We start from the raw sequence: 18,721 nt of genomic DNA on the forward strand, positions 1-18,721 counted from the left end.
GAGTACCCCCACCCTGACCCCCACCCGCCTCGGGGCCCGTCCTTGGGCCATTCGTTAAGTCCCAGTCCGCCCGGGGCCCCCAGACTGCGCAGAAGGGCACCTGCCCGGCCGGGCCTCCTGTGCCAGCCTGGCCGTCTGCGGAGGGGCCCCGGCGGCCTCCCTCCCCCCGCCCCTCCCCGGGCTCCGCGGCCGCAGCGGGGGGTGGGGGGGGACCTTGGGGGTGAACCGCAGGAAAGGCTCCTCTCCTCAGGGCCTGCAGGTGGCAGTGGGCACCGCGGGGTCCTGGGTCACCGCACCCCGGGGCAGAGTGCGCCCGCGCCCCCCACCCGCTCGTTCCCTGGGCCGGGAGCACATCCTCGTCCTGCGCTGGTCCAGAGTGTGGAAAGCAGGCGGGTGACGCTGAGCCAAGGGCGGCTCCCGGCCGATCTTCACCACAGCCCCATCAGGGGTCCCGGGGCAGGCGACGGGTGGGGGGGGGGGGGCAGGATTCCTCCCACCGCTGCCGTCAGGGCCAACCTGGCCTCCAAACTTGGCTCGCGGCTCTGACGCCTGACGCTGTCTTCCAGGCGCCCCGGAGCCGAGGGGTTTCTGCCCCTGCAGACCCCCCCTACAGCCGCCCAAGTTCAAGGTAGAGAGACAGCAGGACGGGAAGGGCGGAGCCAGATCCCAGGGTGGGGTCTTCTGGGTTGTGTTCCTCTTTCCTTTGTTATGCAAACCGAAGGTGTATGAGGGAGGGGGTCTGGAGTATACCACGTGGCCGCCCTCCTCCCAGGGCTCCATTCCTTCTGGGAGCCAAAGCAGGCACTGGGGGAGAGCATGCCCGGATCCTCCCCTTCCTCCCCACCGCCCCGCGGGGCACAGACAGAGGCCAGCTCCTCTCCTGAGATAAACAAACATATATTTTGGAAAACAATAAAAACTGTGGCGGGAAGAAGCCATTAGCCCATAGAGGATGTGCTAACCTGAGAAAAATACATTTTTCTCTGTACTGTATGCATCCTTTCTTGGAGAAAAGGTGTCCTCCCAAGAAAGGCATGAGAAGCACACACGGAATGACCGGATGAGACATAGTTTTGAAGGAGGCAGTGCCTTGGGCAGTGGGGGCGGTGAGGGCGGCCCGAGGCTCTGGCCGGCATCCGCCCGTGGTGGCAGGGTCCGTCTGGGGACCCCGGCATCCTGGGTACGGAGGCCCACCTGCCGTCTCTGCCTCTGCACCACCGGTTCTCGTTAGGACAGCCGTGGCCGTCGGGGGCGGCCTGCAGGTTGCAGGCAGTCTCTCTCATCACTCTCCTCTGCTCTTGGTAGGAGAGGACCCTGTGGTAGCAGACACAGGTACCTGCCAGCGCCTGGGGTTCCCTTGGGCGCCGGTTGACCTCCGAGGCTCTAAGTCCTTGGCGAGGCACCAGTTTCTCCTCTAGGATGCGACCCACGGCCGTCATGAGCCCCTGAGCCCCGGCTGACTTGCCGTCCTCAACCGATGTGCCTGAGACGGGCCCCTGCGTCTGGGCGGTGGCTGCTGCAGGCTGGCCCCTGTGCCCGGGATCTTCCGGGCCTTTGCCTTTACTGGGAAAGATCCACTGCAGGAGATGCCTCACGCTTTTCCTCAAGTGGCCTTCTGGAGCAGCGTCCTCCTTCTTGGGCAGGAGCTGAGCGAACCTGCTTCTTGAGGTCTCTGCCGAGTCCTCGTCCTGGGTAGGGTGGCTCATCACACTGGCCTGGAAGGACTTCAGCTCTGCCAGCCATTTCTCACGCCCTCCTGGGCTGAGCCTCCTGTAGGCCTCTCTCCCGTCGGCGTGGACGGACGCCTTGCTCCAGGGGCTACGGAGGCCCCGCCGTCTCAGTGGGTCTGGCTGCCCCCGGCTGTTCTGTGCATGCGAGACGAAGGGAGAGGACGTCCAGGAAGTTGACGTGTCTGTACTAGACTCACTCTGGCAGCCGGACGGAAATCTGTGAGAGGCCAAGACGTCCGCCGCAAGCAACACATCAGAGTGACAGTCTTGAAGAAGGTCATCGGTGGCACAGTCTTGCAGGAGCACGCCAGTTTCACAGTCTTGCAGGAGCACACCACGGCCAGGGCCCCGAGGCTCCTCCGACTCGACCGACCCCTGGAGCTCGAACCCTTCAAGCTGAGCCTCGACCTCTTCCTGGGCTTGAGCCACCGACGCTGGAGGTGTGGAGGGGCCTTGACTGCTCCCGGATGACCCTGATCTTCTCACGTCTGGTTTGACGCTTTGATTGTTGGCCAGCACACCGGGTTCCAAGGTGTCTCCCCAGGCAGGGGCCTCCGCGCCTTCCCCTACCCCCTCCTTGGCCCATTGGGCGCTCGAGGACCGGGATTCGAAGCTGAGCTCAAGTACCGACACGCGGCCGCAGGGGTCCCGCGAGGTCCAACCCCCGCTCCCTCTCCTTGGCTCATCTGTGGCCCTTGCTGGACTTGCCTCCAGGCTGCTGTTCTGAGGATCCCCCGCGCCCGTCTTGCTATGCCAGATTCTGCCCACGAAGCTGTATGCGGGCGTCTGAGGACGTAGCCCGGCCTCCCGTCCAGCCACAGGGGCCCCCGAGGGCCGAGGGCCGTCACCGGGTGGAGACTCACCCAGGGCCCGCTGGATTTCCTCACGTGCAGGTTGGGGGTCAAGGAGGGGACTCCCCGAGGTGAGAACGGACTCTTCTGTTATGACCTTCTCTCCTTGATGGGGCTCAGGAGGTTTTTCCAAGAACCTGGCTTCCGCCCCGGCCTTAGGTGGACGGGTGGCCGAGCGGGGAGTGGAGGGTGGTGGAAAGATTGAGCTCTTTTGCAGCTTAAAGAAATTTAGAGGCTTGAGGACCTTGAGGGGCAGGCCCCATCTGTGCCTCACCCGAAACCTTATGATATGTGCTTCCAGCATCTTCTGAGTGTATGGACTGAGGATGGAGAAGTTGTGGGGGATGTTCACGCGGGGCTCCGGGTGCTTGGAAAATGCGGGATTTCCAGTTTCCCTGTGAGCACTTGCCTTTCCAGGAGGGTCCGGGCCATGGCTGGCGGGAAGCCTGGAATCATGAACACTCGCAGGGATCTGGCCCTCTGTGATCTGCCCCGGTTTCCGGCCCAAATGGGCTCTCAGGAGCTGTTCTGGATGATTCTGGCCTGGGCCGCTCGTCTTCATCAAGCCTGTGTGTGATCCCTCAGGGTTTATTCCTGAAACCTTCGATGAAGAGCTGATCAAGCTCCCGTGTAGATCTCTCCGGCCCCTCCCCACACTAGGCCCTGCATCCTTGCCCAGGTTTTCTCCTGGCGTGGTCCGCGCTGGGCCCCTCGACCTGGTCTGGGCAGCCTGGAGGCTTCCGCTCTGTGCCTGTGGCACCTTCGGGGGCTCGCCCTGAGGCTGGGCCAGCTCCACAGATGGTTGGATCTCGTGGGGCCCGCCACCTTGCTGCTTCGTGGACCTCTTTCCAAGATGTGGTTCCAGATGGTTCTGGAGCTCGGGGCTGGTCAAGTCCCCGGAGGGGAAGGGAAGGACGGAGACTGGCCGGTGGGTCTGGGAGGCCGGGCTGTCCTGGGGGAAGTCGGGAAGGACCTGGCTGAAGACTTCCTGAGATCGTTTCACCACAGAGGGTAGAGTCCTGTTCCTTTCTAGTTGCTTCTTCAAAAAGTGAATCTCCAGGTTTTGAATTGCATTTGGGATGAAAGATGGCATGTTATTCTGGATGGGAGGGTCCGATGCCTCACCGGCCATCTGAGGTGGGAGAGAAGGTGGCCCCACTGGGACAGAGGGTGCAAGGTGGGCCTGGGCCTCGACCTGAGCCGGAGGCGGGGGCTGGGACTGGGACAAACTTGGGGTCAAGGCTTGGGGCTCAGCCACAGGGTGAGAGAAGAGCTGGTCCAGTGACAGATGAGAAGCTACGCCAGCCTGAATTTGGGATGGTAAGGCATGAGAGAGATCATTGAAAACGACAGAGGGTGACTCCAGTGGGGGACCAGTCACACTGACAGTGGCCACCAGGGACTCACTGTGCAGAATGGGGAGACCCCAGAAGAGCTGGCTGCATTTCAGCCGAAAATTGTCCCCCGAAATCTTGGGATATGGAGGCTGCTCAGGGCCAAGCAGCTGTTGTGGCTCGCCTTTCATGCTCCGCCGGAAGGATCGGTAACCCACGGCGTCCCGCCCGCCCCGCGGTGACGTGAACGTACTCCCCAGAGAGTTCACGTGGTAGTCTGACTCTTCCTTCTTTTCCTTCTCCTTCCAAAACCTCAGCTCTGTTCTCTTGGTGATGAGAATCTCCAGCAGCTTCTGGACATCAGGACCGATGAAAGAGAGGACGCTGGCCTCCGCCTGTCTGTTCCCGGGGCCTCCCCAGAACGAGGCCTCCGGGTGCTGGTGGGAATGAGGCTCTTGCCAGGATTCCAAGCGTGTTGAGGTGGAGGGGCTCCAGGCTTTGGCGGCTGCCTGCCACCAGGACAGGGCCGAAATGGGACAGCTTGAGAGGCCCAGGCCCGAGATGGCTGGGCTGGCAGAGGCAACCCAGGGGGTGTGTGGAGACGGGCTCCGTGGGATGGCGTCCAGCGGGCGTGCCATGGAATTGAACTGAGGGAGCGCTAGAGTAGAGTCTGGCCGAGGTGGAGGGCTGGCCTCCGGAGAAGGGAGACGGGGCGGGGAAGGGGAAGGAGCAAGGGGCTGGGGTGAAAAGCCACCCAGGAGAAGGCAAGACTCTGGTGGCCAAGGAGCACTCAGGGAGGAGATCGAACGAACAGACACCGAGGAGGTCGTTGGGGTTGGTGACAGCGTGGAGGCCAGAGGAGCGGGGGACGCCGGCGGGGCCCTGGCGGGCGCGGCATCTCTCACAGGCTGCCCGCGGGGCTGATGGGCTCTGGCAGGTGCTGCTTTGCCCTTGGCCCCAGGGGCTTCTTGCCCCAAGAGCTGCTGAAGGCCTCCCTGGTCAGAGAGCCGCCCCAAGTGGCTGCGGGAGACACGAGGCACGCGCTGCAGCCGGGAGCAGACAGGGCCGGGCGTGGCCATCACCGCCCTCCGGGCCCCCGCACCCGCTTCCCAGCGCCCCCGCCGTCCCTCCTCCCGGGGCCGTATCCGATCTCCGTCCCCAGGGCTCCCCCCGCCCCCTGCAGCCCTGGGGTCCCACCGGAGGCTCTGAGAGGCCCACCCGGGAGAGAAGGGGCAAGATTCTTTACCTTCGCAGAAGGGAAACCAGGTCCTGAACCCCTTCCAGCTCCTGCAGGCAGTGTCTGTAAGCTGGAGGCGGGAGACCCGGTCACAGAGCCGAAGGCGGGGACCCGGGGGTCTTACGGGAGGCGGGTGCAGTGTCCCTTTAGGGGACACCTTTGGGGGAGTAGACTCGGGAGCCCTGAACATCGGTGTCCGAGGCCACGTGGTCTCACGGCGGCAACAAGACCCACGGTGGGGGTCGCTTGGTCCTTTACGGAGAGCTTCCCCACTCGTGATCTTGTGGGGGGAGAAAGGGCCGGGTCGCCTCCCCGAGGAACCTGAGCAAAGTTCCACAACTTGGCCACAGCTGGAGCTGGAGGTCCCAGGCCCCTGCCGGGCGACACCCGTGTCCGGCCCCTCGGGCTGGTTCTGGCCCAGAATCTGGGAGGCCTCGGGGTTCCGCCCTCCGTCCCGGGAGCCTCCCGGGGCTCTGTTTCCTGAGGGACGGACGCGGGTGTCCCGGAGACGGCGGGGCTGGGCGCTCGGAGCAGGAGGGACACTCGCCAGGGACGCAGGGCTCCGTGGCGGCCCCTTACCTTTCAGGATCTCGCTTTTCTTGCCTCTGGTGCTCCTTCGCCATGGCGCCACCTGCTGCAGAGACGAGAGAACACGGGGTTGGGGGGACGGGACCCCCAGTCTGTCTCGCCTCTCTGGCTGCAGGTGCTCTGTGTTCAGGAACAGCGTGACTTCCTACGTTCAACTCATGGGGCGGGGGCGGGGGGGGGGGGTGGCTTTCTTTCCTGTTCGTCATTTGCGAAGTGGACAAAACTGTTTTCCGTTTTTCTACTTTGAAGAATGGACGCGCAGATTTTCGATGCGAGAAATCTCTCCGTCCCTGTTCCTCTGCTCGAGAAACGTTCCCAGACCTGCGGGTGCGTCTCAGCGCCTTGAGGAAGCACCTCGCTTCCCGAGACCCGAGCCCCGCTGCCGCCCCTGCTCGGGGCCTCCCGGGCTCGGCGCCGCCCTCGATCGGCCCCAACCGAGGCCAGCTCTCCTGAGACACCTGCCCCGGGAAGGTGGCTGCCGGCCCGGTGCCCAGCAGCCTGTCCTCCCCCGGGGATGGAGCTCTGGGCCTCCAGTCCTCCGGTCACTGTGTTGGGACCGTGGCCCAGGAGCCCTCTGCCACACCCGGCCTCCTGGCCCGAGATCTCCCGGGAGAAGCCCTCCTGCCCCTCTAACCCCTGCCTGGTCTGGCCTGGCCTGGCCTGGGAGGATGGTGCTCTCTTCTTCCCCCGAGAACACCCGTTCTGCTCTTTCCCAGCTCGGGAGTCTCCCCAGTGACTCAGGAAGGTGGAAACGATGATAGAAAAGAAGACGGAATCCTCCTCTCTGCTGGGTCCGGGCCAAGGTTCCTTACCTTTCTGCTGCTTCTGCGTTTCCTTCGTGGTGCTGAGGATGTTGGGTCCGTCTGGAAGCAGGAGATCAACAGGAGGAAGAACGACAGTCCACACAGGAAGAAGAAGATGGTCTGGGTTGTCCAGGAGGGGAGGCTGGAGCTCAGCCAACCAGCGCTAATGCTTCTCAGAGCGAAGAGAATATTCTCCATCTCCTTACTCGAAGCGTTAGTTCCTGATCCCACTACTGTCCTCGCGCAACTGAGCGCTGAGCTTGTACTTGGGGACAAAAGCCTCAGGCTCACATCACATCACATCACACCACATCACAGAGCCATGGCCTGGTCACAAAGGGCCCCTGAGGGCAGGGAGGGGACAGAAGTAGCTGGACCACGGCCCCTCCCCATCATCCAGCCTGGAGCTCCCTCCCCCAACCCTCCGGCACCTCCAGGACCACCCTCCTCCCCGGCTGGAGATCGACCTTTGTTCCCCAGGAACTCTGATAATACCTGCTTCCTTTGAGATCTCTACTTGTGCTCCCTCAGTTCATAGCTTTTAAAAATCTGGCGTTGTCCCTGGAATTTTTGGTTAATTCCCAGGGAGTTTTATTGTTGGGCTGCCCTCTGTCTGCAACTCCCAATTTCCCCACATAGCGTGGTTTTGTCTTGCATCACCCCAGACACGGAACTCAAATTTCTGTTGTACTTCCTCAGCCGTGCGCATTTTGAAAACATTTTAAAATGCTTTATGTCAATGAATAAATAATCTTCAGCTAGAGGGACTCAGAAAATTAAATTAATAATTATTCAAAACCAGGGTGCTTGGGCGGCTCCCTGTGCTGAGGATCTAACTCTTGATTTCTGCCCAGGTCACCATCTCCCCGTCGGTGGGTTCGAGTCCTGCATGGGACTCTGTGCTGACGGTGTGGAACGTGCTTGGGCTTCTCCCTCTCCCTCTCTCTCTGCCCCTCCCCCACTCATGTGCTCACACATGGTGTCTCTCAAAATAAATAAACTTAAAAAATATTATTCGGGGGCGCCTGGGTGGCTCGGTCGGTTGGGCGTCCGACTTCGGCTCAGGTCATGATCTCACAGTCGGTGAGTTCGAGCCCCGCGTCGGGCTCTGTGCTGACCGCTCGGAGCCTGGAGCCTGTTTCGGATTCTGTGTCTCCCTCTCTCTCTGACCCTCCCCTGTTCATGCTCTGTCTCTCTCTGTCTCAAAAATAAATAAACGTCAAAAAAAATTTTTAAAGAAAATAATTATTCAAAATTTACAAAGCTAAATAGAAAACAAATTAAAACAGCGAAATCTTCAAAGTTTGTTTTTCATACATTTCTAGCATTTTTAATGCTTCTGAAACCAGTAGACGTTAAAGTGCAGAAACACTTTTAGAACATTCTGTATGGATACACACATAGGCACACTCATGTACATTCTTTAAGAAATCTATCATTTTCAGATCTAAGAAGCTGGTTTTTGTTTTTTTTTTTTTCTAGTTTAAAAGATTTCCTTCAATAATTCTTGTAAGTTTGTATATCTGGAAAAATCTTTTGGTCTACATTTTGAAAGGACAGATTTGCTAGATATAGAATTCTGGGTTGACAGATTTTTTTTTTTTCCTTTCAGCTTTTTGACTGTTGTCATCTCAAAACCTTTCCTCCCCTGGTTCTTAGTAAAAGTCAGTGGCTAATCTAAGTGTGGTCCTCTGGTGTACAAAGAGAAGTTTTTGTCTTGCAATTTCAAAATTTTCTCTTTGTCTTCCCATGACTTGACCGTGACGTATCTAAGAGCAGATCCGCTTTTATTTTCCTACGGGTAAACGTCAAATCTATAGATTCAGATTTTCCATCAGATTTGGTAAGGTTTCAGCCATTATTTTTTTTCACATTGTATCTCTACAAGTATTTTCTCTTCTTCCCCTTTTCTCCTTTATTTCTGAAAACACTCCCTGAAGTAGATTAGATAAGGACTTCAGATGATTCTACATTTCTCCAAGGCCTGCAGCAAAATGCTACCCATGACCCTGAATTTCTTAATATTCAGGTTAGTATCTAGAAAGTGGTTTAGGTTCTGAGAATTCCTTTGATATGGAGTGTTTCTCTGGCATCGCTGAAAGTTTCCTGTGTGTGATGTGGCCGTGCACATGTGTTGACTGAGGTGGGGGTGTGAATTAGGGCCATTCTGAAGAATAAGTTCGGAAAACGCTTTATTATGACCTGGCACGGGCTGAAGACAGCGGGCCCTTTGACAGAGCGATTTCACTGCTGGGCCTAGAGAAACTCCCCCATTTTGTAATAGCAAAAAATGGGGAACAACCCCGTCCAATCATGTGGAAGATAAGAACTCTGTGGTATGCCGAGTATCATGCTAAAGTGAACTTAAACAAAATACAGCTTAACATCAGAAGAGTAAATTATGTAGGAAGAGAAAATGTTGAAATTGCAAGAAAAAAAACCTTCTCTTTCTAATGAGTAACAAGTAAAAGAAAATAGGGGTGCCTGGGTGGCTCAGTCTGCTGAGTATCTGACTCTTGGTTTCGGCTCAGGTCATGATCTCACGGTTCATGAGTTTGAGCCCCAAGTCGGGCTCTGCACTGACAGCTCAGAGCCTGCTTGGGATTCTCTCTCCCCTCCTCTCTCTCTGCCCCTCCCCAGCTCATGCTCTCTCTCTCTCTCTCTCTCTCTCTCAAAATAAATAAATAAACATTAGAAAATAAAATAAAATAAAAAAGGCTATTTGCAGAAAAATTGTACAGGATGATTCCATTTGTCCCAATTTCAAAGCTATACAAAATAAAACAATATGTTATTTAGCAACACATTTATTTTGGTAAAAATATAAAGAACACACTGAAAGTAATGAATGGGGTTGATGACCGGGGGGAGGGATGTACAGATGTCCCTGGAGATGTGGATGATGCTGCATTTTTTAGGCAGGTTGGGATGTTTATGGGTTCCTTTTTATTACTCCTTACATCTTCTATATAATTTATACAAGGTAACTTGTAACTTTTAAAAGCTAAGACACAACAGTAATGTAAACAACCCTACTGGAAATAAAATTGAACATAGCAAAAAAAAAAAAAAAAAAAAGGCCAACAGCCTCCTAATGAGAGGAGGAGGAAAACAAATTATGAGGACGCTTTGTGCTCTAGAACAGTCTTCATTCTCAACACCTTAAAGATCCCAACGTGACTCTCAGCTTTCAACGGGCATTTCCTGCTGACTTCCCACTGCCCCGTGTACAACACGCTGTATTCAAGTAAGCTCGCTTCTGACAGTTTCCAAACCAGACCTCACACTTGTGGGCGAGCCTTTATTAAAGCCCGGAAGAGGAAGTGTGAACGTATTTGAATTCAGGCCAGCGACTTTTAGGCTAACCAGCCTGAGCTGGCCGTGTGACAGATAGAGAGGTGATTTTCCAAATAAACTACGGGAAAATGTAAAAATTTGAAATAGCTGCCTTTGGAGAAATTTAGATGGGACTTGCATTTTGCTTGTTTAGTTATCAACATGGACCCAAATGTTTATGTGTAACGGGTATCTTTTTATAAGAAAAGCACAACGCTTCTGTGTATTTACCTGGGACAGACATTCGCACTGTGCTGTTTTGGAGCGGGAGTGACATCCTGATCGTCACATGCTTCCTAACGACACGGATGCTCCTGGAGATGGGTTCCATCCCTGTTTGCCTCCTCCTGGTGCTTCCCCTGATACGTGATAAGATCTGTGCCGACAGGACACAGGCTGGGCCGTCTTACGCCTTCCGTGATTCATGCCAAGCTTTGACAGATGCTTCCCTCGGGAGTGCTCGCTCACCAGCCCAGGCCGTAACACGGAGTCTTTAGTGCCTCTGCGCCATCTATCCAAATTCAGGGAGGTAAATTGAGGACCTGCTCCAAACTCCCGGCCACAGAGACGTACACACCCCTGAAATAGACAAGAACTTCCAAAGGATTCCACGTTTCTCCCAGGCGTGCAGGGAAATGCTGCCCGAGAAGCTCAATTTCCTCATATTCGTGTTAGTCTCTAGAAAGTCGCTTAGGTTCCAATATAAATATGTTTGTAAATAAAGCCAGTTTGGTGAGATCTGAAGAGTAACAATTTCACTGTCCTTCTCGCCACACGGAGGATGCTTTTGCTGCATATAATCTTTATCCTTTTAGCTTGCTATGATTAATTAAGTTGCATCCAATTTGCCCCATTACCCGGGACTTTGCACTGACAGCACAAGCCACACACATTGGATGATGTGGTAGTGTGTTTTCAATCATCAGATTGGCTAAACTAAAAAACGAGGCTGGAGGAGGTGAACAGTAACAGATGCTCTAATATACGCTGGTGAGGTGCAAAAGGTTGTCATCTCCTCCGGAATATGCCAGGAGGAGCTTTTGAATCTTAAAAACAGGCTTGTGTACGTGTTTTCAGAGCAGTGAAAACGTGTGGAGCCCAGAAAAGGAAACCATCAGCGAGATGAAAAGACCACCTACCACATGGGTCCCCAGAAGGACCGTAAAATGACTCTCACGATCAAAATACGATACGGGACGAAAGGTTCAAAGGTGTGGCTTATTTTGGTCTTTAAGCGACAAGGGAGGGACCGTCCCTCACTATACATGATACTGGGAGACTTTTATGAAAATGGTGCTAATTTCCTTCTTGCACCCGCAGAAGACCTCATGAACCATGAGATCGTGACCTGGGCTGAAGTCAGATGCTTAACTGACTGAGCCACCCAGGCACCCCCGTTCACCTTCTTTTAAATTATGAATGTTAAGCAGTTTCTGTAGTAGGGTTCTAGGATGTGTGTGTGTGTGTGTGTGTGTGTGTGTGTGTGTGTGTTTATTGAGAGAGAAAGAGACACAGACACAGAACGATTTTAAAGAATTAGCTCGTGTAATTGTGAAATCTGGCAAGTTTGAATGCTGCAGGCTGAAAGCAGACAGACAACGCAGGGCAGATCTGATGTGGCAGCCGGAGTCTGAACCCTCTCTGGAGGCAGAATTCCTTCCTACTTGGGGGACCTCAGTCTTTTCTCTTAAGGTCTCATCTTTCCGCGTGAGGAGCCCAGGGTGGCCTGGTAGCAGTCTTAACTTTGAGTTCAAAGGAATCCCTGGCATATGTCTCCTGCTCGCAGGATTCTTCCCTTTGAACTATGACCTCTAGATCTGCAGAGCATGAGGCCATAGGAACAGGGAGCAAAAATTTCCCAGTGAGGTCACTAGGGTAACGCAGGTGCCATTCTCATTTCTACCCCTAGGTTCCTCGACCCATGAATCCGGGCTGAAGGAGAAACGGCATCATGTATCGATGTATTGAGTCAGAGCCCACACAGCGCCCTGGAGAACCTCGTCCCAGGACAAGCTTTCCCCGTAAGTTATTGCCGTCAGCTCGCACTGGACTGAGACTTCAGAAGGCCGGCTCACAGATCTGTCAAGTCGGTTGCTTCAGGATGGTGGGAAGCGTGGTAAGAGCACGAATTCCAGCATCACGGGCCCGTTGCGGCACTTTCTCTGCTATGGAATACACTCCTTGATCGGGGGCAGTGCTGTGTGCAATACTGTGCCAGTGGATAAGGCCGAGGACAGTAGACTTAGTAGAAGCCCTGTTGGCAGAGAAGGCAAATACATATCCAGGGTGAGTGTTTATTCCAGTAGGAAGAAACAAACGCTTCCTCTTCCAGGAGGAAAGTGGTCCAATGCAATCAGCCTGCCACCAGGTAGCTGGCTGATCGCCCTGGGGAATGGTGCCATATTGGACTCGGCTGCTGGCAGATTGGAGGCTCAGCAGTGGTTCATAGCCTGGTTGGAATAAGTGGAAGCAAGTGTCGCTAAGCCCAAATATAATCCCCACCGCTCTGGTCACTTTGTCCACGAGCCCGTTGAGCAATGCCAGGGGTGGCTGGGGAAAGAGGAAATGGTGTCCACGGAACAAGCCATCCTGCGTACTCGATTATTAAAATGCTCCCGTGCTGCAGTGACCCTTCAGTGAGCATTCCCACGGGATATACGTATCTTTACACTTTCCAGCCCTTCAGAGAGGTCCGTCCATAAATCTTCTCCCCAACTTTCCTTGTCACCAATTTTCCAGTCACGCTCAAGTCCTTGACCTTCCAGCCCAATCATTGGCTGCTGCTCCTGAGTTGGTATAAAATTGCATTTCCTGCCACTGCTCTCAAGTAAAACGAATAACTAAGTGCACGGCTCAAAGTTCTGCCCACTGGGGGCATTTCCTTTCCTGGATGTCCCTGGGCGGGGTTGTATTGATGCAGCTGTCCGTGTTCGGGGGGAGGACCTGTATACAGGCCAGGATCATCTATGATCCAGGTATGACTTTTCTCTTCTTCCCTCAACTGATTATACGTAGTCTTCACGAGGAGGCCACGGATGCAGAAGGGGAGAAAAGGCAGCACATCCGGAGTGGGGACTGTGCACATTCGAACCACTTCTTCCTGTAACTTATGTCTGCTATCCAGGACTTCCTGGGCCCAATCAGGTGGCTATCAGTCCCCCTGGATGATGGAATGAACGCTGCTTTAAATGTTCTACTTTGTGGCGAGGTGGGTCAGGTGGTGCCCTGTTCATGATGGGCAGTTCCGGTCACACGGTAAGCTCAGTGGCCCAAGGTGAAGCATCTCTACCAAGGCCCTCTAACAGGTCACGAGCTGTCTCTTTTCAAAAGGAGAGTAATTATCCAAAGAGGATGGCAAGGCTTGGTCCCCAGATCCTAGGGTCCCGCCCCCGCGATTCACAGATAAAAACCTGCCGATGCTCCAAATAGCAACCCTCTCTGCCACTGACGCCTTGGGCACCATCGGAACTACTGGGTCACATGGCCCGAGTGACGGAGCAGCTGGTGTGGCAGCTCGGACCTGTTGCAGAGCCTTCTGTCGTCCTGGGCCTTGCTCAAAACTAGCAGCTTTTCGGGTCACTCGGTAAATGGACCGGAGTAACACACGCAAACGGGGACTATTTGTCTCCAAAAGTCAACGAGGGCCACTAGGGCATCATGCCTCTTTCACGGGCACAGGAGGGGTCTGGTTGGCAAGTTATCCAAGTTAGGAGGGATCGCCCATCATGCCTCACACCCCCAGATCCCTAGAAGTTTCCCTAAGGTAAAAGGCCTCTGAATTTTGCCTGATCTATTTCCCACCCTCTGACACACTGATGTCCTGTCCGTAATTCTAGAGTAATTGCTACTCCTTGCTCACTGTGTCCAACCAGCATAATATCATCAATGTAATGGGCCCACGGAAGGGAAAGTCGATCAGGATCCCCGTGAGCTACACCGTAACATAGGGCTGCAGAGCTGATACGCCCCTGGGACAGGACAGGGGAAGGCGTATTGTTGGGCTGGCCGGCAGAAAGGAAACTGCTTCTGGTGGGTTTTACTAACAGGCTGGAGGAGAAAGCGTTTTTCGGGTCAACGGCTGTCTACTAGATAGCAGGGGAGGCATTAATTCGTACAAGCGATGAAACGACATCTGGTACAGGATCATAGAGTCACCATCTGGTTAAACTTATGAGACTCCATAGTCCTTATCGAGGAGCCATCTGTTTTCTGCAAAGAGTGAATGGGCGAGTCAAAGTGGAGAGGTCCTGGCCATCACCATCCAGGTGCCCGAGTCCTTGATGGCGGTCAATCAAGACCTTGATTGCTCATCTCTGCAATCCCTCCAGGAGTGTGCCATTCCTTACGGCTTCCTGCTTCCCAGTTCTAGAGGCTTCCACCTGGCCCTCTCACCATAATAGAACTCACTCAATAGACCCAGGAATCAATACAGAGATTCTGCCGGGTGCCGAGAATGTCTTTCCAGTTACGCATGCCAGACCTGGGAAAATAACCACAAGATAAATTCAGGGATCCACTGAACCTACTCTGAGATCAACCTGAGATAAATTCCATTGACCATCTGGTTTCCATAAGCCTCAACTCTGACTGGTGGACGACAGTGACATTTTGGCTCTCCTGAAATTAGTGTCATTTCACAGCCAGTGTCCAAGGTCTCTGGAAAATCTGATTACTTTCTTTTCTGCGATGCACAGTCATCTTGTAGAAGGCCCGACGTTCCCGCGGGGAAGTTTGGGTGAAAGATGAGCAGCAAAATTTTGGGCAATGTGCTAGCGTCACTCCTCCTGGCCTTCCATCCCTTCAAGGGTCTAAAAACTGGCTCAGGTCTGGGAACTGACTGAGAAGCCATGACTCTGCTTTTACGACTCAGGTGAAGGTTTATTCGCTTGGCCTTGTATTCTTCCGCTCCAAAAGATCGAGCATTGGGCTTCCCATTTCTTTCATTTCTAGGAACACAGCGACCAAGTGGCCAATGCCATGGGTCTCTGTGAGTCTCTACTCTGATGGCTGCTTTGACTCTGCTGTGCAGTACGGTCTCCACTACGGCCACCACGTCCACGTTGCTTTTGGTGCGGGGTCTTGCCCCTTGGCCCTTGCCACCCCAGATCCAATTAATTCTATCGCGTTTAGCTTTCCCGATTATAACCACGTTCCCACTGTAAGATCTGACCTACGGCGAAGAGCCATCACAGGACGCTTCGAGGACTTGGGGCTCCCTTCACTAGTTTATTTCCTCACAGTCCTGGTGAAAAGTGTGTCTTCTGGTCCCTCCCAGAACAGGCTAGAGTGCCTCGAATGACAGCTACACTCTGTCTCATCCCTCGGCATCGGACTGAATGTTTATGTCTCCTAAAATCCATGTGGTGAAATTCTAATCCCGAGTGCGGTTGTCTTGGGAAGAGGTCCCTGGGGAAATGATCCAATCAGGAGGCTGTGCTACTCAGGATTGGTATTAGAGCCCTCATGAAAGAAACCCCAGAGATGTCCCTTCCTCCTGCTGCCATATGAGGTCGCAGAGAGAAGTTGGTAGTTTGCAACCCGGAAGCAGGCCCTCACCAGAATCCAACCACACCGGCCTCCTGATCTCAGATTTCCAGCCTCCAGGACTATAAGAAAGAAATATCTCTTGTGACTTCACCACCCAGTCCATGGTGCTTTGTCCTAGCAGCCCAAACTGGCTGAGAAACTCCCTAAGTTTTGAATATTTGCCTTGGTAGGACACCAAAGCAGGTCTGGCACTTTACCTTTATTTCGTGTAAGCCGCCTTTTGGATTATGTTTCAGCCAACCGGCCCATCAAACCGTTAGAACCTGTTCCAACCCAAAGTTGCCATGTCAAGTCCAGCCTCTCTGCTTAGTGGGCCCACAGCCACAAATCCGTCCGGAACCACGTCCTGTTCCTTCCACCCTCATCCCACACGCTTTACGTCCGTTTCCGCACAAATTCCTTTTCTTACACCAGAAAAGTCACACGGTCCTTTCGGGGCTCAGGGCACATCCGCAGAGGTCACACTTTGTACCTTCTGGAGTCTGCCGGGACTTGAGTATAGTTACGGGTCAGGAAGCAAAGGTCAGGAAGCAAAAGAGGGCTGGTGGGGTTGGGTCCGAGGAGAATCAGCAGCGTCTCTCAAGGCGACTCCCTCAGGGAGGCCATTGTAGCTGTTTTTTAAGCAAAGCAGGATAAATCTCCCCATTGGGTATGTAGCAGCTCTTTTATTTTTAAATTTATCTTTATTTATTTTCAGAGAGAGAGAGAGAGAGAGAGTGAGCAGGGGAGGGGCAGAGAGAGGAGAGAGAGAGAGAGAGAGAGAGAGAGAAGCCCAAGCAGGCTCTGCTCTGTAAGCACAGAGCCCAACGCGGGGCTCGAACTCACAAACTGTCAGACCATGACCTGAGCGGAAATCAGGAGCCGGACGCTTAACCGACGGAGCCCCCCAGGCGCCCCGTGGAGCCCCTCTTTCTACTGGCAAAGCAGACTCATCAGAATTTAGGCTTTCCGTTCCCAGTTTCACGAACACCTTTCCAACCGTCCCCACGGCAAATTTCAGGATTCCTTTCCTTCCACAGCAGATACCGTGCGAGGCTTCCAATCCAGTTTACGTCGTGATTCGGCCCCTCTCAGGACAAGATTCTGGGTTTTGATAAGTAAGGTAATCCTGTGCAGTAGAGGTCGTAAGGCCCACACGACACAGGAAAATATGGCCTTTGTCTTCTGAGCTGTCAGGATGAAATCCTGAGCAAGGGATCAAGCGTATTGAGGAATGAATGCGTGTCAAGGCTGCGCTGTTGGTGACTGTTGACAAGCCGTCCCTTAAACATCTCCCCAGAATGGCTGCCGGTCTCCTCCTGGGCCCTGTCTCGCAGACAGCCTTTCTTCTGAACCGTGCCTGGAGACGTTAGCCTCGGTTTTTTCCTCGTGTGACTTTGCTATAGACAGTCTTTAAAACCTTTAGTTTGGGGGCGCCTGGGTGGCTCAGTCGGCTGGGCAACCGACTTCGGCGCAGGTCGTGATTTCGCTATTTGTGAGTTCGAGCCCCACGTCGGGCCCTGTGCGGACAGCTCGGAGCCTGGAACCTGCTTCGGATTCTGTGTCTCCCTCTCTCTCTGCCCCTGCCCCGCTCACACCCTGTCTCTCTCAAGTAAACATTAAAAAATTATAAAAGAATAAAATAAAACCTTTGTACCTTCCCCTCTTTGAGAATGTGGCAACTTTCCGGGGCACCTGGGTGGCTCAGTCAGTTAATCATCGGCTCTTGGTTTGGGCTCAGGTCACGATCTCACGGTTTGTGAGATCAAGCCTCGCATTGGACTCCCTGCTGACAGCGTTCGGAGCCTGCTTGGGATTCTGTCTCTCTCCCTCTCTCTCTGCCCCCCGCCCCTGCGCCCCGGCTCAGGCTCTCTCTCTCTCTCTCTCTCAAAATTAATAAAACTAAAAATATTAAATTAAAAAAAAGAATGTGGCAACTTTCATACCAGCTTGGTATATAGTGTCAGTGCCTGTGAAGTTTTAAAACTCCTGATTCCCAGCAAAGAGCCAACCCCATCGGTCTGGGGGTGAGCTGGGCATCAGGACTTTTCAAAGCTCCCCTAGTAACTCATCTAGTGATTCACGCTAAAGAACGGGGACGAAGCAAGGCACCGGTCACCCACAGGACAGTAATGACACCATCGTCTGCACTCAGGGCTAATACATCAGTCCGATTTGGGTTCAGCGTATCACACCCTGGCCGTCCTGGCCGGGCTCCAGACATGACCCCTGGGCCACGTCTGCCGTCTGTGTTCCTGCACCTGTAGCTTCTCAGCTTGAGGTCTTTTACTCTCCACCCGGATGGAGTCCTCGGCCCGGATCACAGGTCCTGACGCAGAGAAGCGAGTTTCAGACTCGGAGAACCAAGCAGGATCACGAAAGGACTGAAAACCTGCAGATACAGCACATCATCTGACACTCCTGTGAGTCCTCAGCCTTCAGACGATCCCCATGGGGTGTCTTCAGTTTAAACGTGCCGAGACTCAGAGACCAGGGTGCCCTCTTGCCCACAGATTCAGTCTCCGGTGCCTCATGCTCACGCCGTGAAAATCTGCTCCCTCTTCCCCTGAAAACTTGTAAAGGAAAGGAACGCCTCGCCATGTAGCCAGATGATAGACTATCCCAAACTAATCTCAGATGGGACTACATCTCATCTGGGCTGCACCTGCCCGTCAAGCCTGTTGCCATTATAAAGTTGGAACACCACTCTCTTCTTCGTCCCCAGGACCTTTCGCCTTCCCTCTGCCCTAGCTTTCCACGGTCTGACTTGTTTTCTGGTTCCTGGTCTACCGGAACCAAATCGTGCGTGTTCCGAGAGCCGACATGTTTGTCTGACTCAACCTGGTCCCTCGACTCCTTTTTTCCTTTTATCTTCCCTCCGTGGGTCCCGTTCTCACGGCTGGTCGACAGATGATTGCTGAGCCGAGCTGCAGTGACTTGAAGTAGCGACAGAGCAAGGCCAATGGAAGAGAGGGAACGTGCCACGGCTCGTGCCCACGGACACTTACGTGCTGGAGCCAGGTTTGGGGGTTCCCAGAACCACCCACATTTGATGATTTACCAAGAGGGCTCGCAGGACTCACAGCCATGATCTAGTCCCTGCAGAGGACACAAGGTTAAACCAGCAAAGGGAAAAGGAACATGGGACAAAGTCTGGGGGAAACCAGGCACAGGCTTCCAAGAGTCCTCTCCTGCTGGAGCCACACCGCACGTGCTCGATTCTGCCAGCCGTGGGTTACGACAAGGCGTGGCGTGAACTGTTACCGGCCACAGACGCTCGCTTGAACCTGGGGGTCCAAGAGTGTCGTCACGTGGG

At 54.2% G+C, this 18,721-nt stretch overlaps 1 protein-coding gene across 1 annotated transcript; it reads right to left on the reverse strand.

Moving 5' to 3' along the window:
• Positions 1 to 878: 878 nt before the first annotated feature.
• LOC123593143 (spermatogenesis-associated protein 31E1-like) lies at positions 879 to 7,306 on the reverse strand. The gene is made up of 4 exons (XM_045468677.1): positions 6,553 to 7,306; positions 5,732 to 5,786; positions 5,162 to 5,222; positions 879 to 4,935 (listed from the first exon to the last, which is right to left on the reverse strand). The coding sequence occupies exons 1-4, from the start codon at positions 6,739 to 6,741 to the stop codon at positions 939 to 941; spliced, it is 4,302 nt and encodes a 1,433-aa protein (XP_045324633.1). The 5' UTR covers positions 6,742 to 7,306; the 3' UTR covers positions 879 to 938.
• Between the last annotated feature and the right edge of the window lie 11,415 nt (positions 7,307 to 18,721).

The sequence above is a fragment of the Leopardus geoffroyi genome, chromosome D4 (assembly GCF_018350155.1).
Source record: "Leopardus geoffroyi isolate Oge1 chromosome D4, O.geoffroyi_Oge1_pat1.0, whole genome shotgun sequence".
Taxonomy (NCBI): Eukaryota; Metazoa; Chordata; class Mammalia; order Carnivora; family Felidae; genus Leopardus; species Leopardus geoffroyi.